Source organism: Electrophorus electricus, chromosome 11 (assembly GCF_041902795.1).
Source record: "Electrophorus electricus isolate QZ-2024a chromosome 11, ASM4190279v1, whole genome shotgun sequence".
NCBI lineage: Eukaryota > Metazoa > Chordata > Actinopteri > Gymnotiformes > Gymnotidae > Electrophorus > Electrophorus electricus.
The window spans coordinates 10,790,518-10,810,000 of NC_137507.1; the positions used below are offsets into that span (position 1 = coordinate 10,790,518).

The 19,483-nt window shown below is 41.4% G+C and overlaps 2 protein-coding genes and 3 long non-coding RNA genes across 5 annotated transcripts in view; all 5 read left to right on the forward strand.

The window, feature by feature from the left end:
• Nucleotides 1-1,468: 1,468 nt before the first annotated feature.
• On the forward strand, nt 1,469-1,843 carry LOC145659891 (uncharacterized). Its single transcript, XR_014126047.1, has 3 exons — nt 1,469-1,485; nt 1,591-1,644; nt 1,782-1,843. It is a non-coding gene; the product is annotated as an uncharacterized LOC145659891 (long non-coding RNA).
• Nucleotides 1,844-5,290: 3,447 nt separating this feature from the next.
• On the forward strand, nt 5,291-7,270 carry LOC118241739 (stabilin-2-like). The gene is made up of 7 exons (XM_035528543.2): nt 5,291-5,338; nt 5,667-5,795; nt 5,934-6,002; nt 6,408-6,494; nt 6,674-6,869; nt 7,030-7,125; nt 7,263-7,270. The coding sequence occupies exons 1-7, from the start codon at nt 5,291-5,293 to the stop codon at nt 7,268-7,270; spliced, it is 633 nt and encodes a 210-aa protein (XP_035384436.2).
• A 21-nt stretch (nt 7,271-7,291) lies between these two features.
• Nucleotides 7,292-8,946, forward strand: LOC118241657 (uncharacterized). The gene is made up of 5 exons (XR_004776278.2): nt 7,292-7,334; nt 7,570-7,649; nt 7,746-7,871; nt 8,103-8,176; nt 8,875-8,946. It is a non-coding gene; the product is annotated as an uncharacterized LOC118241657 (long non-coding RNA).
• A 2,938-nt stretch (nt 8,947-11,884) lies between these two features.
• On the forward strand, nt 11,885-12,529 carry LOC118241738 (uncharacterized). Its single transcript, XR_014126040.1, has 3 exons — nt 11,885-11,968; nt 12,264-12,383; nt 12,475-12,529. It is a non-coding gene; the product is annotated as an uncharacterized LOC118241738 (long non-coding RNA).
• Nucleotides 12,530-15,113: 2,584 nt separating this feature from the next.
• Nucleotides 15,114-19,483, forward strand: part of LOC118241737 (antigen WC1.1-like) — a 10,325-nt gene continuing 5,955 nt past the window's right edge. Inside the window, exons 1-7 of the mRNA XM_081723255.1 lie at nt 15,114-15,220; nt 16,269-16,577; nt 17,168-17,479; nt 17,605-17,919; nt 18,024-18,356; nt 18,603-18,917; nt 19,151-19,450. Coding sequence (XP_081579381.1) covers nt 15,163-15,220; nt 16,269-16,577; nt 17,168-17,479; nt 17,605-17,919; nt 18,024-18,356; nt 18,603-18,917; nt 19,151-19,450 — 1,942 coding nt within the window. The 5' untranslated portion in view covers nt 15,114-15,162. The remainder of the gene's footprint in view (nt 15,221-16,268; nt 16,578-17,167; nt 17,480-17,604; nt 17,920-18,023; nt 18,357-18,602; nt 18,918-19,150; nt 19,451-19,483) is intronic.

A 19,483-nucleotide genomic window follows, 5' to 3' on the forward strand; every position in this document is an offset into this window, starting at 1 on the left:
TATTTCAGAAGCAGTCATGTCCTGGCCTCTGACGTCACGTGGACTGTTCACTGTTTTTGTACCAAGCAACAAAGCTTTCAAATCAACATCTGTGAGTTCAGTTATACAGACCATCAATCATAAAATTACATATACACTACTGTTCAAAACTTTGGAATCACTGCATCTGTGTTCTCAATAATCCACCTTTTTGTGGATATGTACATAAAATTATTATAATGTGATACTAGAATTTAAAAATTCATGAATTTTCCAATAACTTTTAGGAAGCACATAAATACACAAATAGTTTTGTCCAGAATTATGTAGAATTGTGCAGATGACTCCAAAATGCTTCATAGACATGTATGGAGAGAGTTAATAATAAAATTAATATCCAGAATACTTCACAAAGGGGTGGAAAGCAATGATCAAATCTTGAGGCAGATTATTTCAGGAGAAATTGCATTAAATTCAATTTAATGAATTATTCAATAGTTAATGACCTTTAGTTCACTAAAATACTAAATGATAGTTTAGAATGACATATCTACATACATTATTTAGACCTACATTGCATAAAGTTGCATAAATATAGGAACCCAAACTTTTGAAGTAGTAGTGTAAATGATAAAAAAGTGCAAAACACATCCATGTTACACACACACACACCCATGTGCATCGTACTGTTCTGCTGCTGCAGGTGAAAACTCTGGTGGCAGATGAGGCGAAGGCCCGATACCTTGTCAAGTTGCACATGGTCGCTGTGGAAATGAACTCTGACACTCTGAAGAATGGAATACTCTATTACACGCTGACAGGGAAAACTGCTGAATCAGTAACTGAGGTAGGGGAGTGTGTGTGTGTGTGTGTGTGTGTGTGTGAGGGAGGGAGGGAGGGAGAACAAAAATTGAATATTATAGAAATAGCACTCTCTCACTGTCTCTCACTGTCTCTCACTGTGTCTCACTGTCTCTTTCTCTCTTCCTTTCTCTCTTTCTCTTTCTCTTTCTTTCTCTCCTAAGTCTGAGCAGGTTAAAGTCCGTATCCATGGCAGCCATAGGAAAGGCCTACTTCTGGAATCCAATATTATTCTTTCGAATGGAGTGATCCGCATCACTGATAAAATGATGGACACGGTCCCTCCTACTGTTATAAGTGACAGTCAGGTGTGTTTTTCAGACAAGCCAGATGCTTTTAATAATACTGACGTAAATCAGGAAATCCTTCTTTCTGAGTTATTAAGTAAAATAAAACTCTTTTTTTATAATTTGCTCTTTGAATTCAGGAAAACCTGATGAAGATTCTTTCTGACAATGGAAAGTTCTCCCAATTTAAGTCTCTTCTTGAGATATCGGGACATTGTAAATGTGCATGTATGAAACTCTAAGTCTGTCTCTTTGCATCAGAAAACCAACATGGTGGCTGTACACAGTGTTTGCTCCAACAAACACCGCCTTTTCTTTACTGAAGGACGGTTACCTATACTACCTTGTGTCTGATGAGGTGGGTCTGCACTGCAAAATTTCTGTAGTATTTTATATTTAGCATCACTTAACTGGAAACAAGTTGATCTTTGCCTTTATATTTCTGTTCCTTTCATCTCTGAAGGGCAATTCAAAACTACTGGAACTGATGAGAAACCATATTGTTTCCTCTGCTCAGGTTTGTGTTTCTGCTTGGAGAATGTAGTAGGAATGTGGTGTTCCTTCTGTATAGCATATTGAATCTTTTCACATGATGCTACCAAACATATTTTTCTGTAATTACACTCATGTCTTATTTTCTTGCATTGAAATCAGCTGAGTGTTAGCTACATCATCTCAAGTGCGCAGACTGTGTCCATGGCTAATCAAGTTCTAGCATTTAACATCACCCTTGTTGTGAGTACTCAAGAATTTTCACACTTCATTTCATGTAACACTTCACCAGGAAATGTTGGCATTGCTAAAATGTATGAGAAGGAGTCAGTCAACAAACACACACATGCTGACCACCTCTAGCTGAATTTACAGTTATTCAAATAGGAATGTCTGGTACACTGTGTGATTAAACATACTGTACCATCCAACAAACACCACAAAAATGTAGAAAAGCTATTAGCTTTTTGTCTGTTCTGGCATGTCAGTTATTCCCATTTATTATTCGGTCATAAAGTCTCTGGCTGATTCTCATTCATGTTTAGGTATGTAAGTAGTGTTTGTGTTGGATGGACATTTCCCAATATGGTTTCTGCTCATAATCAGGGTCAAATTTTGATCAACGGGGTAGCAGTGGTTGAGAAAGATGTTGAGGCAAAGAATGGACGTCTCTATTCGCTGGATGAGATTCTAATCCCGCCCACCATAGAACCCATCCTCCCTCATCGGTGTACATTACTGAAAATGTTAAATATAAGGTGAGTTTTGGCCATGCATCTAGAAGTTACGTTTGATTTAAATCTGCAGAATCCCACATCATCTAAGAAAAAAAGCTACTTTTGCTTGTTGGAGTGAGAGCTTCTGTGGAAGACCATTTTGTCTTTTGTCTCCAGGGTCTGTGTGTGAGCTGTTCATCAGTCACCAGGTCCACCTGTCCAACAGGTGTCTCAATGGTAAGAAGATGCCTTCTTCATAACTTTTATTATTGTACGCCGACTGAAGTTATATAATTCAAAACATTTTATCATTAACAGGTTTACAGAGGATTTACAAATACCTAGTAATCATTATAGCTGCATGTTTGTCTGAGTGATGGAAAAGAGTTTAAGGTTGATTGTGTTTGAGGTTTTTAGTGTCTATCTCAAGGTGCATATCTAAATTATCTGTGTATATCTACATTTCTCTCCCTTGTGGCTCTTGTGTGAAGAACATGTTTTCCAGGGGCTGTGTGTACATGAAAAAGTCTCTAGACCTGAATGTTCCTGTTCTGGCCTGTATTGCAGTGAGAACCGTACTGTGAGTATGAGAACCAACACCAATCACTTCATGTGTCCCAGATCTGCTCTAGCAAGCATTGCAGCAGCCTTATAGGAGCTGGTCATCGAAATGTCAGTTTCAACAATAATACAATACAATACAATAACCCAAAGTTTCTGGGACTGGTGAGACTGGGTTCATTATTAGGCTTTACCTCCACAGATTCAACATGCCAACTTCTTTGTTTTATTTATAATAAGAGAAAATCCAGCAAACGCATGTGCAGTAGTTCGGTCTAACACACTTACATATACTCAGGGCACAAAGTCACACTGTCATAAAGTAAACCTCCAGTAGATACGTTTATCCCTGAATCTTGACACTAATTACTTAAGAGCAGAGTAGATTTGTACATTGTACATCTACAGTACTATGTACATCTACAGCATTTTGGGTGTTTTGTATTAAAACTGAAGCTAAAGTAGAACATGATGTCTCTCTTTCTCCATGTTGTGAAGACCCCACAATGCTGTAAAGGCTTTTTTGGATCAGACTTTTCTCCTTGGCCTGGTGGATTCACTGCCCCCTGCTCCTCTCATGGCATGGTACACACACACACACACACACACACACTGTGTCTACAGCGAAGGAGAGCTCATGTGAGTGCCTTGCCTTTGCCCCGTCCTTAATCTGCCCTTAACTTCACCCTTACACTACCGTTAACCGACTTGAGTGGTTAGAGAAGCAGGAGGGAAAGCTCCACCCTGGGACTTGGTAGTGATGTTTAAAGGCAAGTAAGACTTTTCTTCTTTTAGTCAAGGGTTGTAATAGGTTTGGTTTCGGTTAAGATAGAAGTAAGGCTGGTTTTTTTTATTCACTTCATCATATGGTATGAAGATGTGAAGGAACAAATTTTTCCAGTCAGGGAGGGGTGTGTTTAATTTTACTTGTGTATCTTTGTTCAAGGTGTGTGTGTAAGCTGGGTTTCAAAGGGAATGGATTCCTGTGTGTGGAGAGCGACCCGTGTACTTCACCTCCCAACGTAGGCTGCAGTAACAACGTAGGTCAAGAAAGCATTTGTGCGTGTTGGTCCGCGCACACATGTGTGAATGCGTGTGTGTGTTTCTGAATGTCTTTGTTCTCTCTCTCTCAGGCTAGGTGTATAAAAACTGGGCCAGGCACCCGCAGGTGTGAGTGTCTGAAGCAGTGGAAAGAGGATGGAGAAGAATGCCAGCCTGTCAATAACTGTGTCAAGCCCTCTAGAGGCGGGTGCCATCCTAACGCGTCATGCGTCCACGTAGGCCCAGGACAGGTGAGACGGGCTGCTGCTTAACCCAGACACTCAGTCCAGCACAGACTCTAGACTAAGGGCACTTGCACAGCATATTGTGTCATGGATGTTGCCTTAGAGCCACTTTTGCCTACTCTACATCAGTCCTTTGTACATTTCTCCAATGTTCCATACATCCATCCATCCAGACAATCATTCAGCCTCTGTGTTTGCTGAGCTTGTCAGTCATTCTTTCTATTTTTTTCCAAAATTACTGTATGTGCAAGAAGAATTACCATGGAAATGGGAAAGATTGTGAGGCTATCAATCAGTGTATAGATCAAATGAGAGGATGTCATCAGCATGTTAGTGTGACACACACACACACACCAACACCTACACATTCCAAGCAATTTCATTTAAAAAAAAGGCTGTAATGAAGGGGATTTTCTCACTGAGTATATTATTCATTAGACCACCAGAGTAGCTGGAGCTAAAATTGTATCAGCAGACATTGTTGCCAAGAGTGGACTCATTCACCTGATCGACACAGCAAGTATTAAAAAACCCCCTCAGAAATGCAGTGGAGTCCTCGTACTGTTATGTAGTGGAAATGATAGACTGGTGTTTCTTTGCCAGGTTCTCATCTCTGATCGTAAGCTGAGCGAAGGTTTACTTGAGGTGCTGAACCAGAGACCACAGTTCTCTCTCTTCAGGGACATGCTTCTTGTGGGTATCCCCTAATGCTCTTCTTGTAGGTCTGTCATACTGCCAGTCTCTCACAGGGAAGGATATGATTGTCTCTCCCTAGGATTTATGGTGTAAGCATAATTAACGTGATTACATTTAGCTTTTGTGGTGCTTTAACTTGACTTCAACTTGACTGAGGAAATGGAGAGCGCCTCTGGTTTTACATTGTTCGCACCTACGGACAGTGCTATTACTGAATATCTGAAGAACACCGGTGAAAGCTCATTGGTACTGTACACACACACACACACACACACACACACGTTTGGTGTTTGTTTATATGTGATAGTGTGTGATTTCTCCAAACTAGGACCTGAATGTGACACGTTACCACATTGTGCTGGGTGACACCCTGAGGCAGGCGGACCTGCAGGATAGCCTGTACAAAGACACCATGCTGGGTTTCTCCTATCAGATAGGCATTTTCTGCAAAGACAGTAACGTAGGTCGACTCTTTACCCCTGTGAACGGGGAAATCATAGGAACATATGGGATGTAGGAGAGATGTGCGTTAAACCACCCAGTACCCATGAGAACAGCTACTCTGTTCCCAGTCAGTTGTGGAAAATGGAGCCTAAATGCTCACAGACATGCAGACAGACACTCACAGACAGAGACTCAAAGACACTCACAGACCCACACAAACATGTCTCCGTCTTCCCACAGTAACGCTAGTGAATGAGGAACAGTCGAACCCTTTCATACAAAGAGGGCATCGAGAGCCGCACACTTAATAAATCTCTCTCTCTCCTTCTGTCTTTCCTTCTCAGTGGTGGGTGAATAAGGCTCGGGTGACTGCTACAGACATTTTGACTTCTAAGGGGATCATCCATGAAGTGTCTGCTGTACTGAAGGTGCCCAGGAACCGCTGTGACACAGCGCCCACCAAGATCGTCCAGGTGATTCCCTCTGCTGTGCACAGCTCTCCCAGACTCTCTCACCCGCCGCACGCCTTCACAGGCAACAGGGCAGACCCACTTTGCTGAGCTGTTTGTCAGGCATGAGTTTGTGATCTTCTGGAATAACACTGTATGCAGGGGCAGTGCATGGACTGCTTTCACCCAACCGAGAGCCGTTGTCCCCCTGGAACCCAGCAAGTATTCACGGTAAAATCAATGGCACATCTCTAAAACAAGCTATTCATCTAAAACACACACATTAATTACTTTATGTGCCACTGTTTACAACCATAATCTAGTCAGTTTAACCAAACATTAGTTTAGCTTTTTAAATCCATTCAGTGCTCATTTGGGAGTGTGGCTGTGTTTCATAAATGTGGCTAATGGTATTTTTACATTTACATTACATTTACTGTTTTTACATTTAAATTTCCATTTTTACATTTTTGCATTGAATTCAATATTATGTTCTTGTTCATATAATTTTGTTTTTATCGGTGTCACTGTATTGTTAATAAGACTTCAGTCTCAGCTGGGTTTTCTGGGTAAAATGAACATTTAAATGGAGCAGACTGACATGTCCTGATTTTGTCTCTTTTTTTTTGCCCAAAGTCCATAAAAAGGACCAAATGTGCATATAGCAGGAGGAAACACGGGATGTTCATTGGCTGTGAGGCTTCCTGTCAAAAAAGGACCATCGTACGTGAAATTTTTAAATTCCTTTCTTCTGTAAGATGTTTAAATGATGGTGCTGAATTTTGCACTTGTTGGATTGAGTATGTTTTTACACTGATGTGATTTTACTGTTATTTTGTCATCATTAAGTTTTGATTGGAGGGAGGTTCCCTCTCTTGTTTTCTCTCTCTCCCTCTCTGTAGGTAAGGAAGTGTTGCGAGGGTTTTTATGGTCTTAACTGTGAGAGCTGTCCAGGGCCAGAAGGCCAGCCCTGTTTTGGTAACGGTGTGTGTGTGGACGGTATTAATGGTACAGGAGCGTGTCGGTGCAACCCTGGCTTTAACGGCACAGCCTGCGAGTCCTGCCAGACGGGAAAGTACGGAATCCACTGTGACCAAGGTATTCCGCCGTGGAATCTACCTTTGTAACGTACCTTTGTAATGTACAACAATGTAAGTTCCCAATACACTACAGGTAAAAGCTTGTTAAACCTCCACATATTTCTCTCAGTCGTATTTGTTCCCTTTTTCCCTTTTTCTCTCTTTTCCTCTCACTGCAGACTGTAAGTGTGTGAATGGTCACTGTAATGATGGTCAGGAGGGGGATGGCACCTGTGAATGTGACGTTGGATGGAGAGGAACACTCTGCTCTATAGGTGAGGAATTACACACACACACACACACACACACACACACACACACACACACACACACAAACACAAACAAACACACACACACACACACACACACACACACACAGACAAATTTAATTTCTTTTTTGTGGTGAGAAAAGAAACTTAGCTCCGTGTTTTATTTCAGCCGTAACCACAGACTCATGTAAAGGGACGTGCCACACCAGTGCAAAGTAAGTGAGACCCTCTCACTCTCAGCCCCATCTCACTCTCAGCCCCCTCTCGCTCTCAGCCCCCTCTCACTCTCAGCGCCCTCTCACTCTCAGCCCCTCTTTACTCTGACTCCTCTCACTCTCTGAAACATCTCATGCTCATACTCATGCTCACACTAATATACCTTAATATTTGTCTTAAAATGTGCGTGTTTTGTTATAACTTTGTTTGAATGTGTGTGTGTGTGGTTTTCAGTTGTCTACTGAACGTAGCAGATAATTCATATTACTGTAGATGTGCAGCTGGTTACCAGGGCAACGGTACATACTGTACAGGTAGGTAGTGGTTCAAAGATTTGCCCCATCACGTTACAAAGTGAAGTTTGAGACTCGGCTCTGTTTGTATTTGTGTGTGGGTGTGTGTTTCCTCAGCGGTGAACGCTTGCGCGAAGGATAATGGCGGATGCTCCTCCAGCGCTGTGTGTAAGATAACTATCCCTGGATGCAGGAAATGTGTGTGTAACCCAGGTTATGCAGGGGATGGAAAAGTGTGTGTGTGTAAGTCTGACATGTCTCAGTTTCAGTTGTGATGTTTCTTGAGTGTGCATGTTTGTGTGCATGCTTGAGTGTGCATGTGTGTGTGTGTGTGTGTGTGTGTGTGTGTGTGTGTGTGTGTGTGTGTGTGTGTGTGTGTGTGTGTGTTTGGGCACTGTAATGTGCTGTTGGGGCCAGTGTACTGTCCATTCCTTTGTGCGTCATGTTGATGACTTTGGCCCTCTCATTCTCCAGCAATCAATCCATGTCTGGACGGTAGTGGAAGCTGCAGTGCCTATGCAGACTGTGTACACACAGGCCCAAACAAGGTTGGTTCCCCGACCAAGTGCATGCGGATGTGCATCTGTGCTTGGTTTTCATATGTGTAACCTAGGGGTCGTAAGGGCAGCACAAAACAATCAAAACCCTGCCATTAAGCAATCTAACAAGCAGAGCATTACAGGCTAAGAACACTTGAGAGAGTGAACAAAAGACTTACAGCTTAACGCCAAATACAACAGGGGAGTATACAAGCAACCAAGGGAATGGACAGCTAAAGAGGACTACTTAGAGGAGGAGTAAAGAACACCTCCCAGGAGGAGCAAGGAGCCAAAACCAAAGCAGGAGGTGTATGGTTAGGTAGAAAGACCCGAGAGGTGCCAACACCAAAGACACAAAAGACAGAGGAGATCCTGACAGAATGCTAGAGTATTGCTTTTTAGTAGATTCACAACAACAACAACTATGACTACTATTACTACTACTGCTACTACTACTACTACAAATACTTATTCTAATACTAAAACTAATGCTACTACTAGTACTTCTATTAATACTAATACTACTACTATTATTAATACTAATACTTCTAAAACTAATATTAACTTATGTAACAAACTTAACTTATGAACCAGCTTCTGATTCTCAGTAATGGAGGCTGCAACCCAGTTGGTTTTAAATACCTGAATTTGACTTCAATCGCAAAAATTAAGTGAAGAAATAAAAGCACTGTTCACTATGCTTTCAGACAGCATGTGTGTGCAAAGCAGGCTACTCTGGAAATGGACAGCAGTGTAATCCTATCAATTTGTGTTACAAGGTAAGAAAGCCTCTGGACTATGAGCCCAGCACAGCAAAACCCATTTGCCTGTAAAATGCACTCAGCAGCCTATCTTGTACTTACACTCACTAGATATTAGGTACAGAGTGTTATCATGCACAGGAGTGTTGCTGGGGTTTTTACATGTGGAACTGAGATCCACCGACCAAAATTAACCAGTCAGCTGCAGCCTTGTAAATCATACCATTAATCAAGAGTTTAATGATGGCCAACATAAACTATGTACAGCAACCAGATATTCAGTCTCTAACTGTGCACTGGCCATTTCTACCTTAAAGTGGCGATCAACTAACTAACTGATATTTTAGGACCTCTCCTAAAGTGTTATGGATCATATTAAGAAGTCTGGAGTTCCCTTTGTCCAGATAGGTAGTAATGAAGACAGCTGTAATGTGGAATCCCCAGGGATCTGTTCTTGGTCCACTTTTATTTAAGCTATACATGCTCCGATTAGGCCAGTTCTACAACACAATAAGATTTCCTATCAATGTTATGCAGATGACACACACATATACACTTAGTTCTCTCACTGGATGATTATCCTAATAGACACTCTGTCTCTGTTTGTAGCACATAAATAACTGAATGACAGAATTTCCTGAAAGTAAATAAAGACAAAACAGAGGTTATGATATTTGGCAACAGAGCAGAGAATCTCTAAATTGTTCCCTATCGTGAATCTAGGGATCTGAAAATGTAGTAAGAAATCTCAGCCTTAGAAAGTTCTTGGAGATCTAATAGACCCAGGACTGACCTTTACTGGCCATATCAAATGAATATTAAGAAACTATAAGGGTATTAAGAAAGGCTTAATGTTCCAACAAGACCTTGGACACTTTTGCGTGATTTTATCTCCAACCAGGTTGACTAATACCAGTTGACTACTAGTATATATTTTGTGGGATCCATGCTTCCCCAGGCCAGCTTGAAGACGTAGTCCCTCCAGAATGTCCTTGGTCTACCCATAGTCCTCCTCCCTGTTGGCCATGTTTGGTATACCTACGGCAGGAGGTGACCACATGGCATCCTTATCAGATGCCTGAACCACTTCAACTGGCTGTTCTTAACAGCAGCTCTGCTTTACGCTCCTCCAAAGTTCATGAGCAGGTTATGGTTGGGAAATAGTAAATTGAGAACTTGAGTTTATAGCTCAGCTCCGTCTTCACAGCTACAGTCTGCCACAGTGACCACATTACAGAAATTGCTGAACTTATCCTATGGTTGATATCACAATTCCTCTTGCCATCACTTGTGACCTGAGTTACTTAAACTCGTCCACTTGGGGTCAGGTTCTCGCCCAGAGGGAGTGCGCCACTCTTTCCCAGGAGATCACCATGTCCTTCAACTTGCCTCCTTTTCTGCTTAATGGTGTCCCTCACTGTTAAAGTCCACAACCGGGTTTTTGGGTTGACGCTATACCAGGCACTGAAAAAGATTTAGCCACAATGAACCTGCTTCCACAATGGAGATTTTGAACAGAGTCCACCCATACTCAGTGTCCCCAATTAATCCAGAAAGTACAAGAAGCTCTCTTCAAATCATTTGGGAAAGTGTTTCCAAGCAGACCCTCACTATATGTTTGGGGCTACCAGGTCTGACCGAGAATGTTCCCTGCCATGTGATCCAACTCAGCACCAGATTGTGATCTATTGACAGCTACACACCTCTCCACATGAGTGTTCAAAACATGGCCTCAGGTCAGATGAAACAACCACAAAGTTAATCACTGACCTTTGTCCCAAGGTGCTCTGATAATATGTACACTTATGAGCAGCTTTGTGTTCAGACTTTGTCTTTGTTGTACACCAGTTATGGATAGTACAGAAGTCAAAAAACATCCCGCCTCTTGCTTCAGATTGGGCAGAACATTCCTCCCAGTCAATCCTCTCAAGGTTTCCCAGTCATTGCCTACCATATTTGTTTTGTAATAAAATACTGTCTGTAATAATATTTGTTCAGAATATCAACTTTCTTTGGTTTGTACTAGGGAAACCCTGCAAGAATGAAGGTTCTCACATTGTTTCTCTATTTGAGTGAAATATAAGTAACTGTATGGAAAATTGTTTATTTCATGGCCATCAGGGTGAAATTGTAGGGTTGAGGCTAAATGTGTAATCTACACTTTATCTGCTTTACCTCAGATAAGACCGTTGGGGTCTTCCACTACCATTCTCCACTGGGAGTGTACAAACTCAACTACACACAGGCCCAGGAGGCCTGCAAGCAGGAGGGAGGCACTATTGCTACATACACACAACTGTCCTACGCTCAGCAGATGGGTGTAGATGCAAGTAGGCATACTGAGCATCTGAGCAAGAGATAGAGATGGCTGTGTGGTATGTTTGATGTCCTATCTGTGGGCCACGCAGGCTGGGTACAGTCTGTGTTCTGCCGGATGGCTCGAACAGGAGCGCGTGGCCTATCCCATGAGCTATTCCCACCTCAAATGTGGCTTTGGTCATGTGGGCATCGTGGACTACGGCAAACAACCTGACCTGAGCAGGACCTGGGACACGTTCTGCTACCAGCCAAAGGGTAAGACCATGCAGCTTATGACGGCGTATGACAAACATAAAACATGTTAAACATGTTAAACCCCATAGTTCAACTATGACTCCAAACTCAAACCATAACCTCAGCCTTAAACCATAATCCCCATATTTAACTATAACACCAACCTTAAACCTTAATTCCAACTTCAAGCCAAACTATACTGAGCCTCAAGTTTGCATTTAATACAACAATCTATGCTGTTAAATATAGATGGTGTGTGTGTGTGTGTGTGTGTGTGTGTGTGTGGGTGTGTGTGTGTGTGTGTGTGTGTGTGTGTGTGTGTGTGTGTGTGTGTACGCGCGCGCATGTTTATTTATTTGTTAATATTATTGTTTTACCAGATGTGAAATGTGAGTGTAAGATGGGGTACATTGGTGATGGATACACTTGCACTGGAAACCTGCTACAGGTTCTCTACTCCAAGCCCAACTTTTCCAACTTTCTGTCAGTGAGTATAACAGTTTACAAGCTGCATGAAAAACATGTTCTGCACTTTCCAAACAGAATCCCTGGAGTATTGAAGAAAACACTTCTGAGTAAACTGCATTACAGCCAGTTTGTTGTTACCAGAACATATTACTTCTGGTTTTATCAGAGTAGTTCTTGAGGACTAGCATTCTATGCTGTGTACATTGATGCACTGATATCAGATGCACTCATATCAGACTGTTGCCACCAGATTTGGCTCTGATGTTCCCCAGTAACTGACACTGACTGGTCTCATAAATTATTCTCATCCCCAGCAAATCTTGAATTGCTCCAGAACTTCAGCATCAGGTCAAGAGTTTGTGAGGCGTCTCAGCAACATAACCACCCAGTCCACCCTGTTTGTGCCTGATAATGACGGTCTCTATGAGAACGAGGTATTTTCGTCCTCTCCATACCACACAGATGTCTGCATTCTTCATGAGTCAAGATTAAAGGTGTTTCACACTCCCCCTCTCTCTGGAATAGACACTGTCCTACAGGGATTTAGAGCACCACCTGCTGGATGGGAGAGCTCTGGTGCGGTTCCTAGCCTGCAGGTTCCTAGCCTGCAGAGCCCCCAGACACTGGTAAACATTTACCTCATTTAAGCTGCATTATAGTTAGTGGATGTTCTAAGCAATTGCATTTACTTCAAGTCTAAATCAGGCATGCACAATGTCTCCTGAAAACTGTGTTATTGGATGCAAATAATTACCTACAAAGTTTAACAGATCCTTTCTGCCTCCAGGCTTCCTCTGGATATGTCAATAACCGTTACATTATCGAATCCGACATTTTTGCATCCAACAGGATCATCCATGTGCTGCATGGACCACTGAAAGCTCCACCCCCTCCGGCCCCTTCCCTCCACCACGCCCACAAGGCAGGGATGGGCATCGGTGTTCTGTTACTCGTCATCCTTATCGTGGCTGGAGCATTTGTGGCCTACCATTTCTACACCCAGCAATCCAAGCCTTCCCAGTTCCACTACTTCAAGGTTAGTGTGGACATGGTGCGTCACAAGATAGCAACATGTTTTTAATATGCAAACAGAAAAATTTATCCAAACATGTGCAGGAAGATTTAATAAAAGGAAAATGAATTAGACGGTAAGTACACACTCATGAATTAGTGTGTATATGCAGTATGCAAGTATGTGTGTTTGGATTTCAGGAAGATGAGAATGAAGACAGCAGCCCTTCTGGATCAGCCCCGTACATCTCCAACCCCACGTATGAGTCCACACCTGCCCCCACTGACCCCCACCTCCCAGCAGATGAGGTAAGTAAAAGAATTACAGTTACAGATTACAGTTATGCATAATTACAGTTACAGACTGAAACAGAACAAAACTTTGTGCTGCCCGGTTCTAACACTGGACTGTGTTACAGAAGGATGACGAGCAGCAGATGGTTGCCAGTGGCTCTTATGATCTTCTGCAGGATAACTGAAGAGATGTGGGATCTCACTCAGACACTCTCCTTACAGCTCAGAGCCTGAACTGCTGTAGAGCAGCTGGACACTCAAGTGCTGCAGTACCTTAGCCGACCATAAGAGGGCCGAAGAAAAAAAAGAACAAAGATTGAACGGCAGTTTCATAAAGCTGAACTGCAATGAACTGGACATTGACGACCCAGTAAAATGGGAAGTACTTTTTTGATTATGTGTGTACAACTGTTTACGTCTCTGTGTGCATGTGTTGTGTGGTTGAATGTTTACATGTTTGTTGGCCTTGATTATTCCTTTGGTATAACAAGTTTATGTTCATGTTACCACTACATGCACAAATAAACAAACAAAAAGCATTTGTATCAGTTGTGATTCATAAACTCTAAGGTATATTTCACTGAACACAAATTTCTAATCCGCTGGATAACTTGAGACAAAAGTCGAGGCTATAATGTCCGCCTAGCCCTTCTGCCACTGTCTTCTCATATGTGTAGCCTGGTCCAGAATCCAACACTGCACACAGTCTGTGATTTGGGAACAAGCCAGAACGGTGCAAGTTTCAGATACTCTGGACTGGGTTATAACAGGGTTATAAATACAAGTCTTATCTGATAGAAAAAAAGTGTGTATTTAGTCTTTGATGCAATTTGAAAGAGCTGTATTCAAAATCCTTTCAGAATACAATAATACTCTCTGTGATTGTATCACTTGTTCTCTTTCTCTTGGTTTACTTTAAAAAACTGACCATTGAAGAATAGAACACTTCTTATGTGTTTTTAGTGAGAGCGAATTTGTCTCTCTTTTTTCTGTCAGTAGAATAAAATATCTGTTTCACCGCCGTGATTATAAAATTCATAATCCTCTTCTGCCATCTTGTGGATGAAATATGTATTACAGTTATACGGCAAAATGATTTTGTCACGTCTTATCATTATCTATATAAAGGTTTTTAAAACTTTTGAATTGTAATAAAACATATATTCTAAAGTCTTTATTAAATTATCTACTGTTTTTCTATTTTGCAGTCATAATTTCATTATTATATGCTTCCTTTCAAATAACTGAAAACCAAGCGTCATCTTTATCACTTTAGGCTGTTAACATATAATTCTTTGGATGTTTATTCTATTCAATTTAGTTTATTTCGAGTGACAAACTAGTGCTTTGAGTGATAAACTAGTGTCTTTCCAAATCCGTACCTTACCCAAACTAGCTGTGTGTTTGTCTGTCAGATACAGTATTAATCAGTGTTTAGATCAGCTCTGCGCAGGTGCCATTAAAGCTGAATCTACACTGAGTGCTTCCTCTCTCTGAAATCAGTCTCCTGTATGCTGGTGACTTTCTCACCACACTCTCCTCAGTCAGACGCCTCTAGAGACAGGAGGTAGAGTTCTGTTCATCCGCGCTGACGTTCGTTTGATATATATGGAGTAAGTCAAACATGCACCCTCTGATTTGTCACTGGAGAATGTTTGATGATTTCCCCTTCTCTGTCTAATAAGGTAACAGTGAGTGTGATTGGCAGCTGTGAGGAGCTCTCTCTCTCTCTCTCTCTCTCTCTCTCTCTCTCTCTCTCTCTCTCTCTCTCTCTCTCTCTCTCTCTCTCTCTCTCTCTCTCTCTATAGGGGGCTGAGGGGACACAGTTCCTTCAGTCTTTCTGGGGTGGTGGAGGTGAAGCTTGTGTTTCCTGCTGAGTTGAACAGAGTGTGTGCAGGGCAGAGGGAGATGGACAGCTGTCTGACTTTAATTCTTCTGATGTCCACAGTCTCACTCACTACTGCCGGTAAGTACGCACTCAATTATACAAACATTCTCAAATCAGTAGGAACTAGTCAGTTAGTCCTGCCCAAGGTAAAGACTAATCATGGAGAGACAGTGTTTAGCTTTTATACTGTTCTTAAAAGGAGCCAGTAGACACAAAGTATTAGATGAGCCCTGATACTAGGTACTTTTAAGTCTGTACAAAACCCCTTTCATTTTAAGACTTCAACTCAGATTAGTACACAGCACTTTTGGGTTTAATTTAAAATGTTTAAATTAATTTTCATAATTAAAATGCACTTTTATATTTTTTATTCTTAATTGATTCTGTCTTTATTTTATTTTGTCTCAGCTCTTTACATGTTTAATGTGAAATCTTTTAGCATTTTAATTTCTTTTAGTAGTAGTTAGATGTTCATTTGAAATTTGTTCTGCTTAAATCTATTATTTATAATTGATTATTGTTACTGTTTATAATTTTAATCTTTTGTGTGAAGCACTTAGAATTGCCACTGTTTATGAAAAGTGCTATAGAAATAAAGTTGGATTAACAAATTTCTATATTAGAAACTATAAATGTGACTGAACTCTGTAATGAATCAGAGTTAGTTGAGACAGTAGTGACACAGACACAGACGTCTGCAGGTGTTTTTATCAGTAGGTCATCTGTGTCTCCTCAAAAGCAGTTCTAAGTGACTCATGTTCTAGTACAGTTCAGTACATGTGAATACTCTCTGTTCATTATTTAAACAGTTAATAACTGGTATTTTGGAGCTATTGTATACATACATTTGTATATATACTATTTATAGCATTATATGCTATTTTTTCATATTTTTACATATTTATTTATTAGTTTGTGTATCTATTCTGTGTTTCTCTGATATACTTCACATTACCTCTGGAAATTAATAATGTTCATATTATCTTCTTTTATCAGAGTTAGAATCAGCAGTGTTTATTGTTCCTTCTTCTAGATGATGTTCCTGGTATTCCAACCATGAACTTAACATGCTAAATCCCTGCCCTCTCTCTCTCTCTCTCACACACACTTCTGTCTCCTTTAACAGACAGTGTGAGGCTGGTGGATGGTGGTAGTCGCTGTGCTGGGGAAGTGGAGGTTCTTCATAGAGGACAGTGGGGAACAGTTTGTAGTGATGGCTGGGATATGAGAGATGCTGCAGTGGTGTGTAGAGAGCTGAGCTGTGGGGAGGCTGAAGCTGCAGTACGTAATGCTCACTTTGGACCAGGATCAGGACCAATCTGGATGGATGAGGTGACCTGTAGTGGATCAGAGTCTACACTCAAGAACTGTAGATCAGCAGGATGGGGTAAACATGACTGTTATCATGCTTTAGATGCTGGAGTCATCTGCTCAGGTAAGATTTAAAAATATATTCAAAAATATCACATCAAATATAAAAAAAATTCTTTATCATACCAATTTTATTTTAAATTAGGTTTACAGAATTTTTCACTTAAATCTAAAATGTAATCAACATTAAACTAATTTAATTTAATCAACGGTTATTAAAGCATATTTTTGGTTTCTCATACAGTTATTAGCAAAAAATGAGCCAAACATTTTTAACAAAGAATATTCACCACCAATGCAGCTCCAAGGCAAGAGTCAGAAAAAATTAACGATGGAATAGAATTTGTATTTTTATATCATTAACTTTTTATACTAATTGTTATTAAAATGAATATTTCAAAATATATTCAAAATGAATAATGGATCTACATATCAGATTATATAATTAGCAGAGAGTCCAAATTTACAGTTTATTACCTGTGCAGTGAGAAGTGTTTCACGGCCTTTAGAGGTGATTCAAGACAATATGATACTGATTATACATTATTATAAACAATAAATCTAATGCTATTACAGTCTAAAAGAAATTAGTGAAATATGTCAATTCTTGTGTGCACTACTCAGTGTAATAATTCAAATCAATTAAATGCACAGCTCACAGGAAATCCAGACTTACCGACGGTCCTCACCTGTGCTCTGGGAGAGTGGAGGTACTTAATAAAAGGACCTGGACCACAGTGTGTGATGCTGACTTTGACCAGCAGGATGCAGAGGTTGTGTGTAGAGAGCTGGACTGTGGGCCTCCTGTGGAGGTGCAGGGAGCAGCTGCTTTTGGCAGAGGGGAGGGCAAGGTGTGGACAGAGGAGCTTCAGTGTAGAGGCAACGAATCTCAGATTTACTTCTGTCCAACAACATCTTCACCCAAAAACTGTTCCCATGACAAAGATGTGGGACTAATATGTTCAGGTTATATGTCAATATTTATCTCTTTCTTGCTATTTACATACCATGTATGTACATTTGCATACATGTATAATGACAATAAATGTGAACTGAATGCTGTTCCACTAAGATGTCAGTTATGTGTTCAGGTTACACAGCGGCACGTCTGGTTAATGGCTGGGACTCCTGTTCTGGTCGAGTGGAGCTCTGCTACCTCAGTGACTGGGGCTCAGTTTGTGGTGATAGCTGGGATATGAGAGCTGCCAGTGTCCTCTGTGGACAGCTGAAGTGTGGGAGTGCTGTGGCTGTGTTGGGGACGGACTGGTTTGGGGAGGGGAGTGGCCACATCTGGGCTGATGTGTTTGATTGTCATGGGAATGAGACACACCTATCAGAATGTCCCATCTCATCATGGAGTCGAGCAGCATGCTCTCATAAAAAGGATGCTGGAGTCATCTGCAATGGTGAGCTCTTCCACTCATGTTCACCACATTAGTGAAATTAATGATGTTTTGCATGCTAATAAAAAAGCCAATTAATTTCCATGTTTAATTATATTCCCATTCAGATTCCTCTCAGGCCTTTCATGAGGGGCGAGTGCAGTTGTCTGGAGGGAGAGAGTGTGAGGGGCAGGTGGAGGTTTACTTTATCCAGGACTGGAGGAGAGTTCTCCTGGACTCCTGTAGTGTGTCTGAGGCCTCTGTGGTGTGCAGACAGCTGGGCTGTGGCTCTGTGCTGAACTACTCCAGCTCCTCTCCATCCAGTCCTGATCAACACAGCCACATGTGTGTAACGGGTTTCAATTGTTCTGGGAGTGAAGCTCATCTGGGGACCTGCAGCAGTGCAAACCTCCTCAATCTTTCCTGCAGCTCCAGGGAACAGCTGTCAATCACCTGCTCTGGTATGTGTTACATTGACCTAAAATGGGTCCTTATTGTGTGATGATTTATGACATTTATCTCTTATTATCAAAAATAATGATTTTGGTAAAACATTATTTAGTTAAAACAATTAACAAAACTGCAAAGGTTAAACTTTCTGAACTATCTTGGTCATTCAATTGTGTGATTGTGTACATATATACAGTGTTCTGTCTTTGCGTGCGTGCGTCCGTGTGTGTGTGTGTGTGTAGGTGTGTTTAACTCAGCCCACAGCTCCATCAGACTGGTTGGTTCTGGGGGAGACTGTGCAGGAAGGCTGGAGGTTTTCCTCAATGGCTCTTGGGGGACAGTGTGTGATGACTCATGGGATATTGAGGATGCTCAGGTGGTGTGCAGGCAGCTGCAGTGTGGAGTGGCCCTCAGTGCCCACGTACCAGCCTGGTTTGGTCGTGGAACTGGGTCCATATGGCTGAATGAGGTGCAGTGTGATGGGAACGAGACTTCCATGTGGAACTGCAGGTATCAACTCTCTGGAGAAGATGAGTGTGGACATAAAGAGGATGTAGGAGTGGTGTGCTCAGGTAAAGTGTGCTGACTACTGCGGTTATTGATGTGTTTCCACCCTTTGTAGTTAATAGTTATTCAGTATGTACACTAGTTTATACAAGCAGTAATGCTTGTATAGCTTCTTGTGGTAATAGAAAATATATAAAATTGAATTACATTAACAATTCCTATAACATACAAAACACTAAGTTTAAACAAGTGTTATTTAAACTTTAGACCTTTTCATAAACTCTCCTTCTGCCCTCAGAGTTTAAAGAGATCAGACTTACAGAGGGCTGTGAAGGAAATCTGGAAGTGTTCTACAACGGAACCTGGGGAAATGTGTGTGAATATAGAATAGATGAAGAAACAGCAACTTTAATCTGTCAAGAGCTGAACTGCGGAACATCTGGCAGTGAGAACAGTGACAAACCAAGAGTGGAATCATCTCCTGACTGGCTGGATTATCTGAAATGCAGGAAACATGACTCCACTCTGTGGCACTGCCCATCTTCCTCCTGGGGGAAAGAAACATGCAGTTCACTTGTGGCTCACATTACCTGCACAGGTAAGGACAACCTTTCATTGATTTGAAATGAAC

Bases quoted from the DNA above. Each gene is read 5' to 3' on its own strand.
- LOC118241739 (XM_035528543.2), top strand. From the start codon at position 5,291: ATGCTGGGTTTCTCCTATCAGATAGGCATTTTCTGCAAAGACAGTAAC. The intron at 5,339-5,666 runs GTAGGTCGACTC...TTTCCTTCTCAG, and splicing joins TTTTCTGCAAAGACAGTAAC to TGGTGGGTGAATAAGGCTCG. The intron at 6,870-7,029 runs GTATTCCGCCGT...CTCTCACTGCAG, and splicing joins CGGAATCCACTGTGACCAAG to ACTGTAAGTGTGTGAATGGT.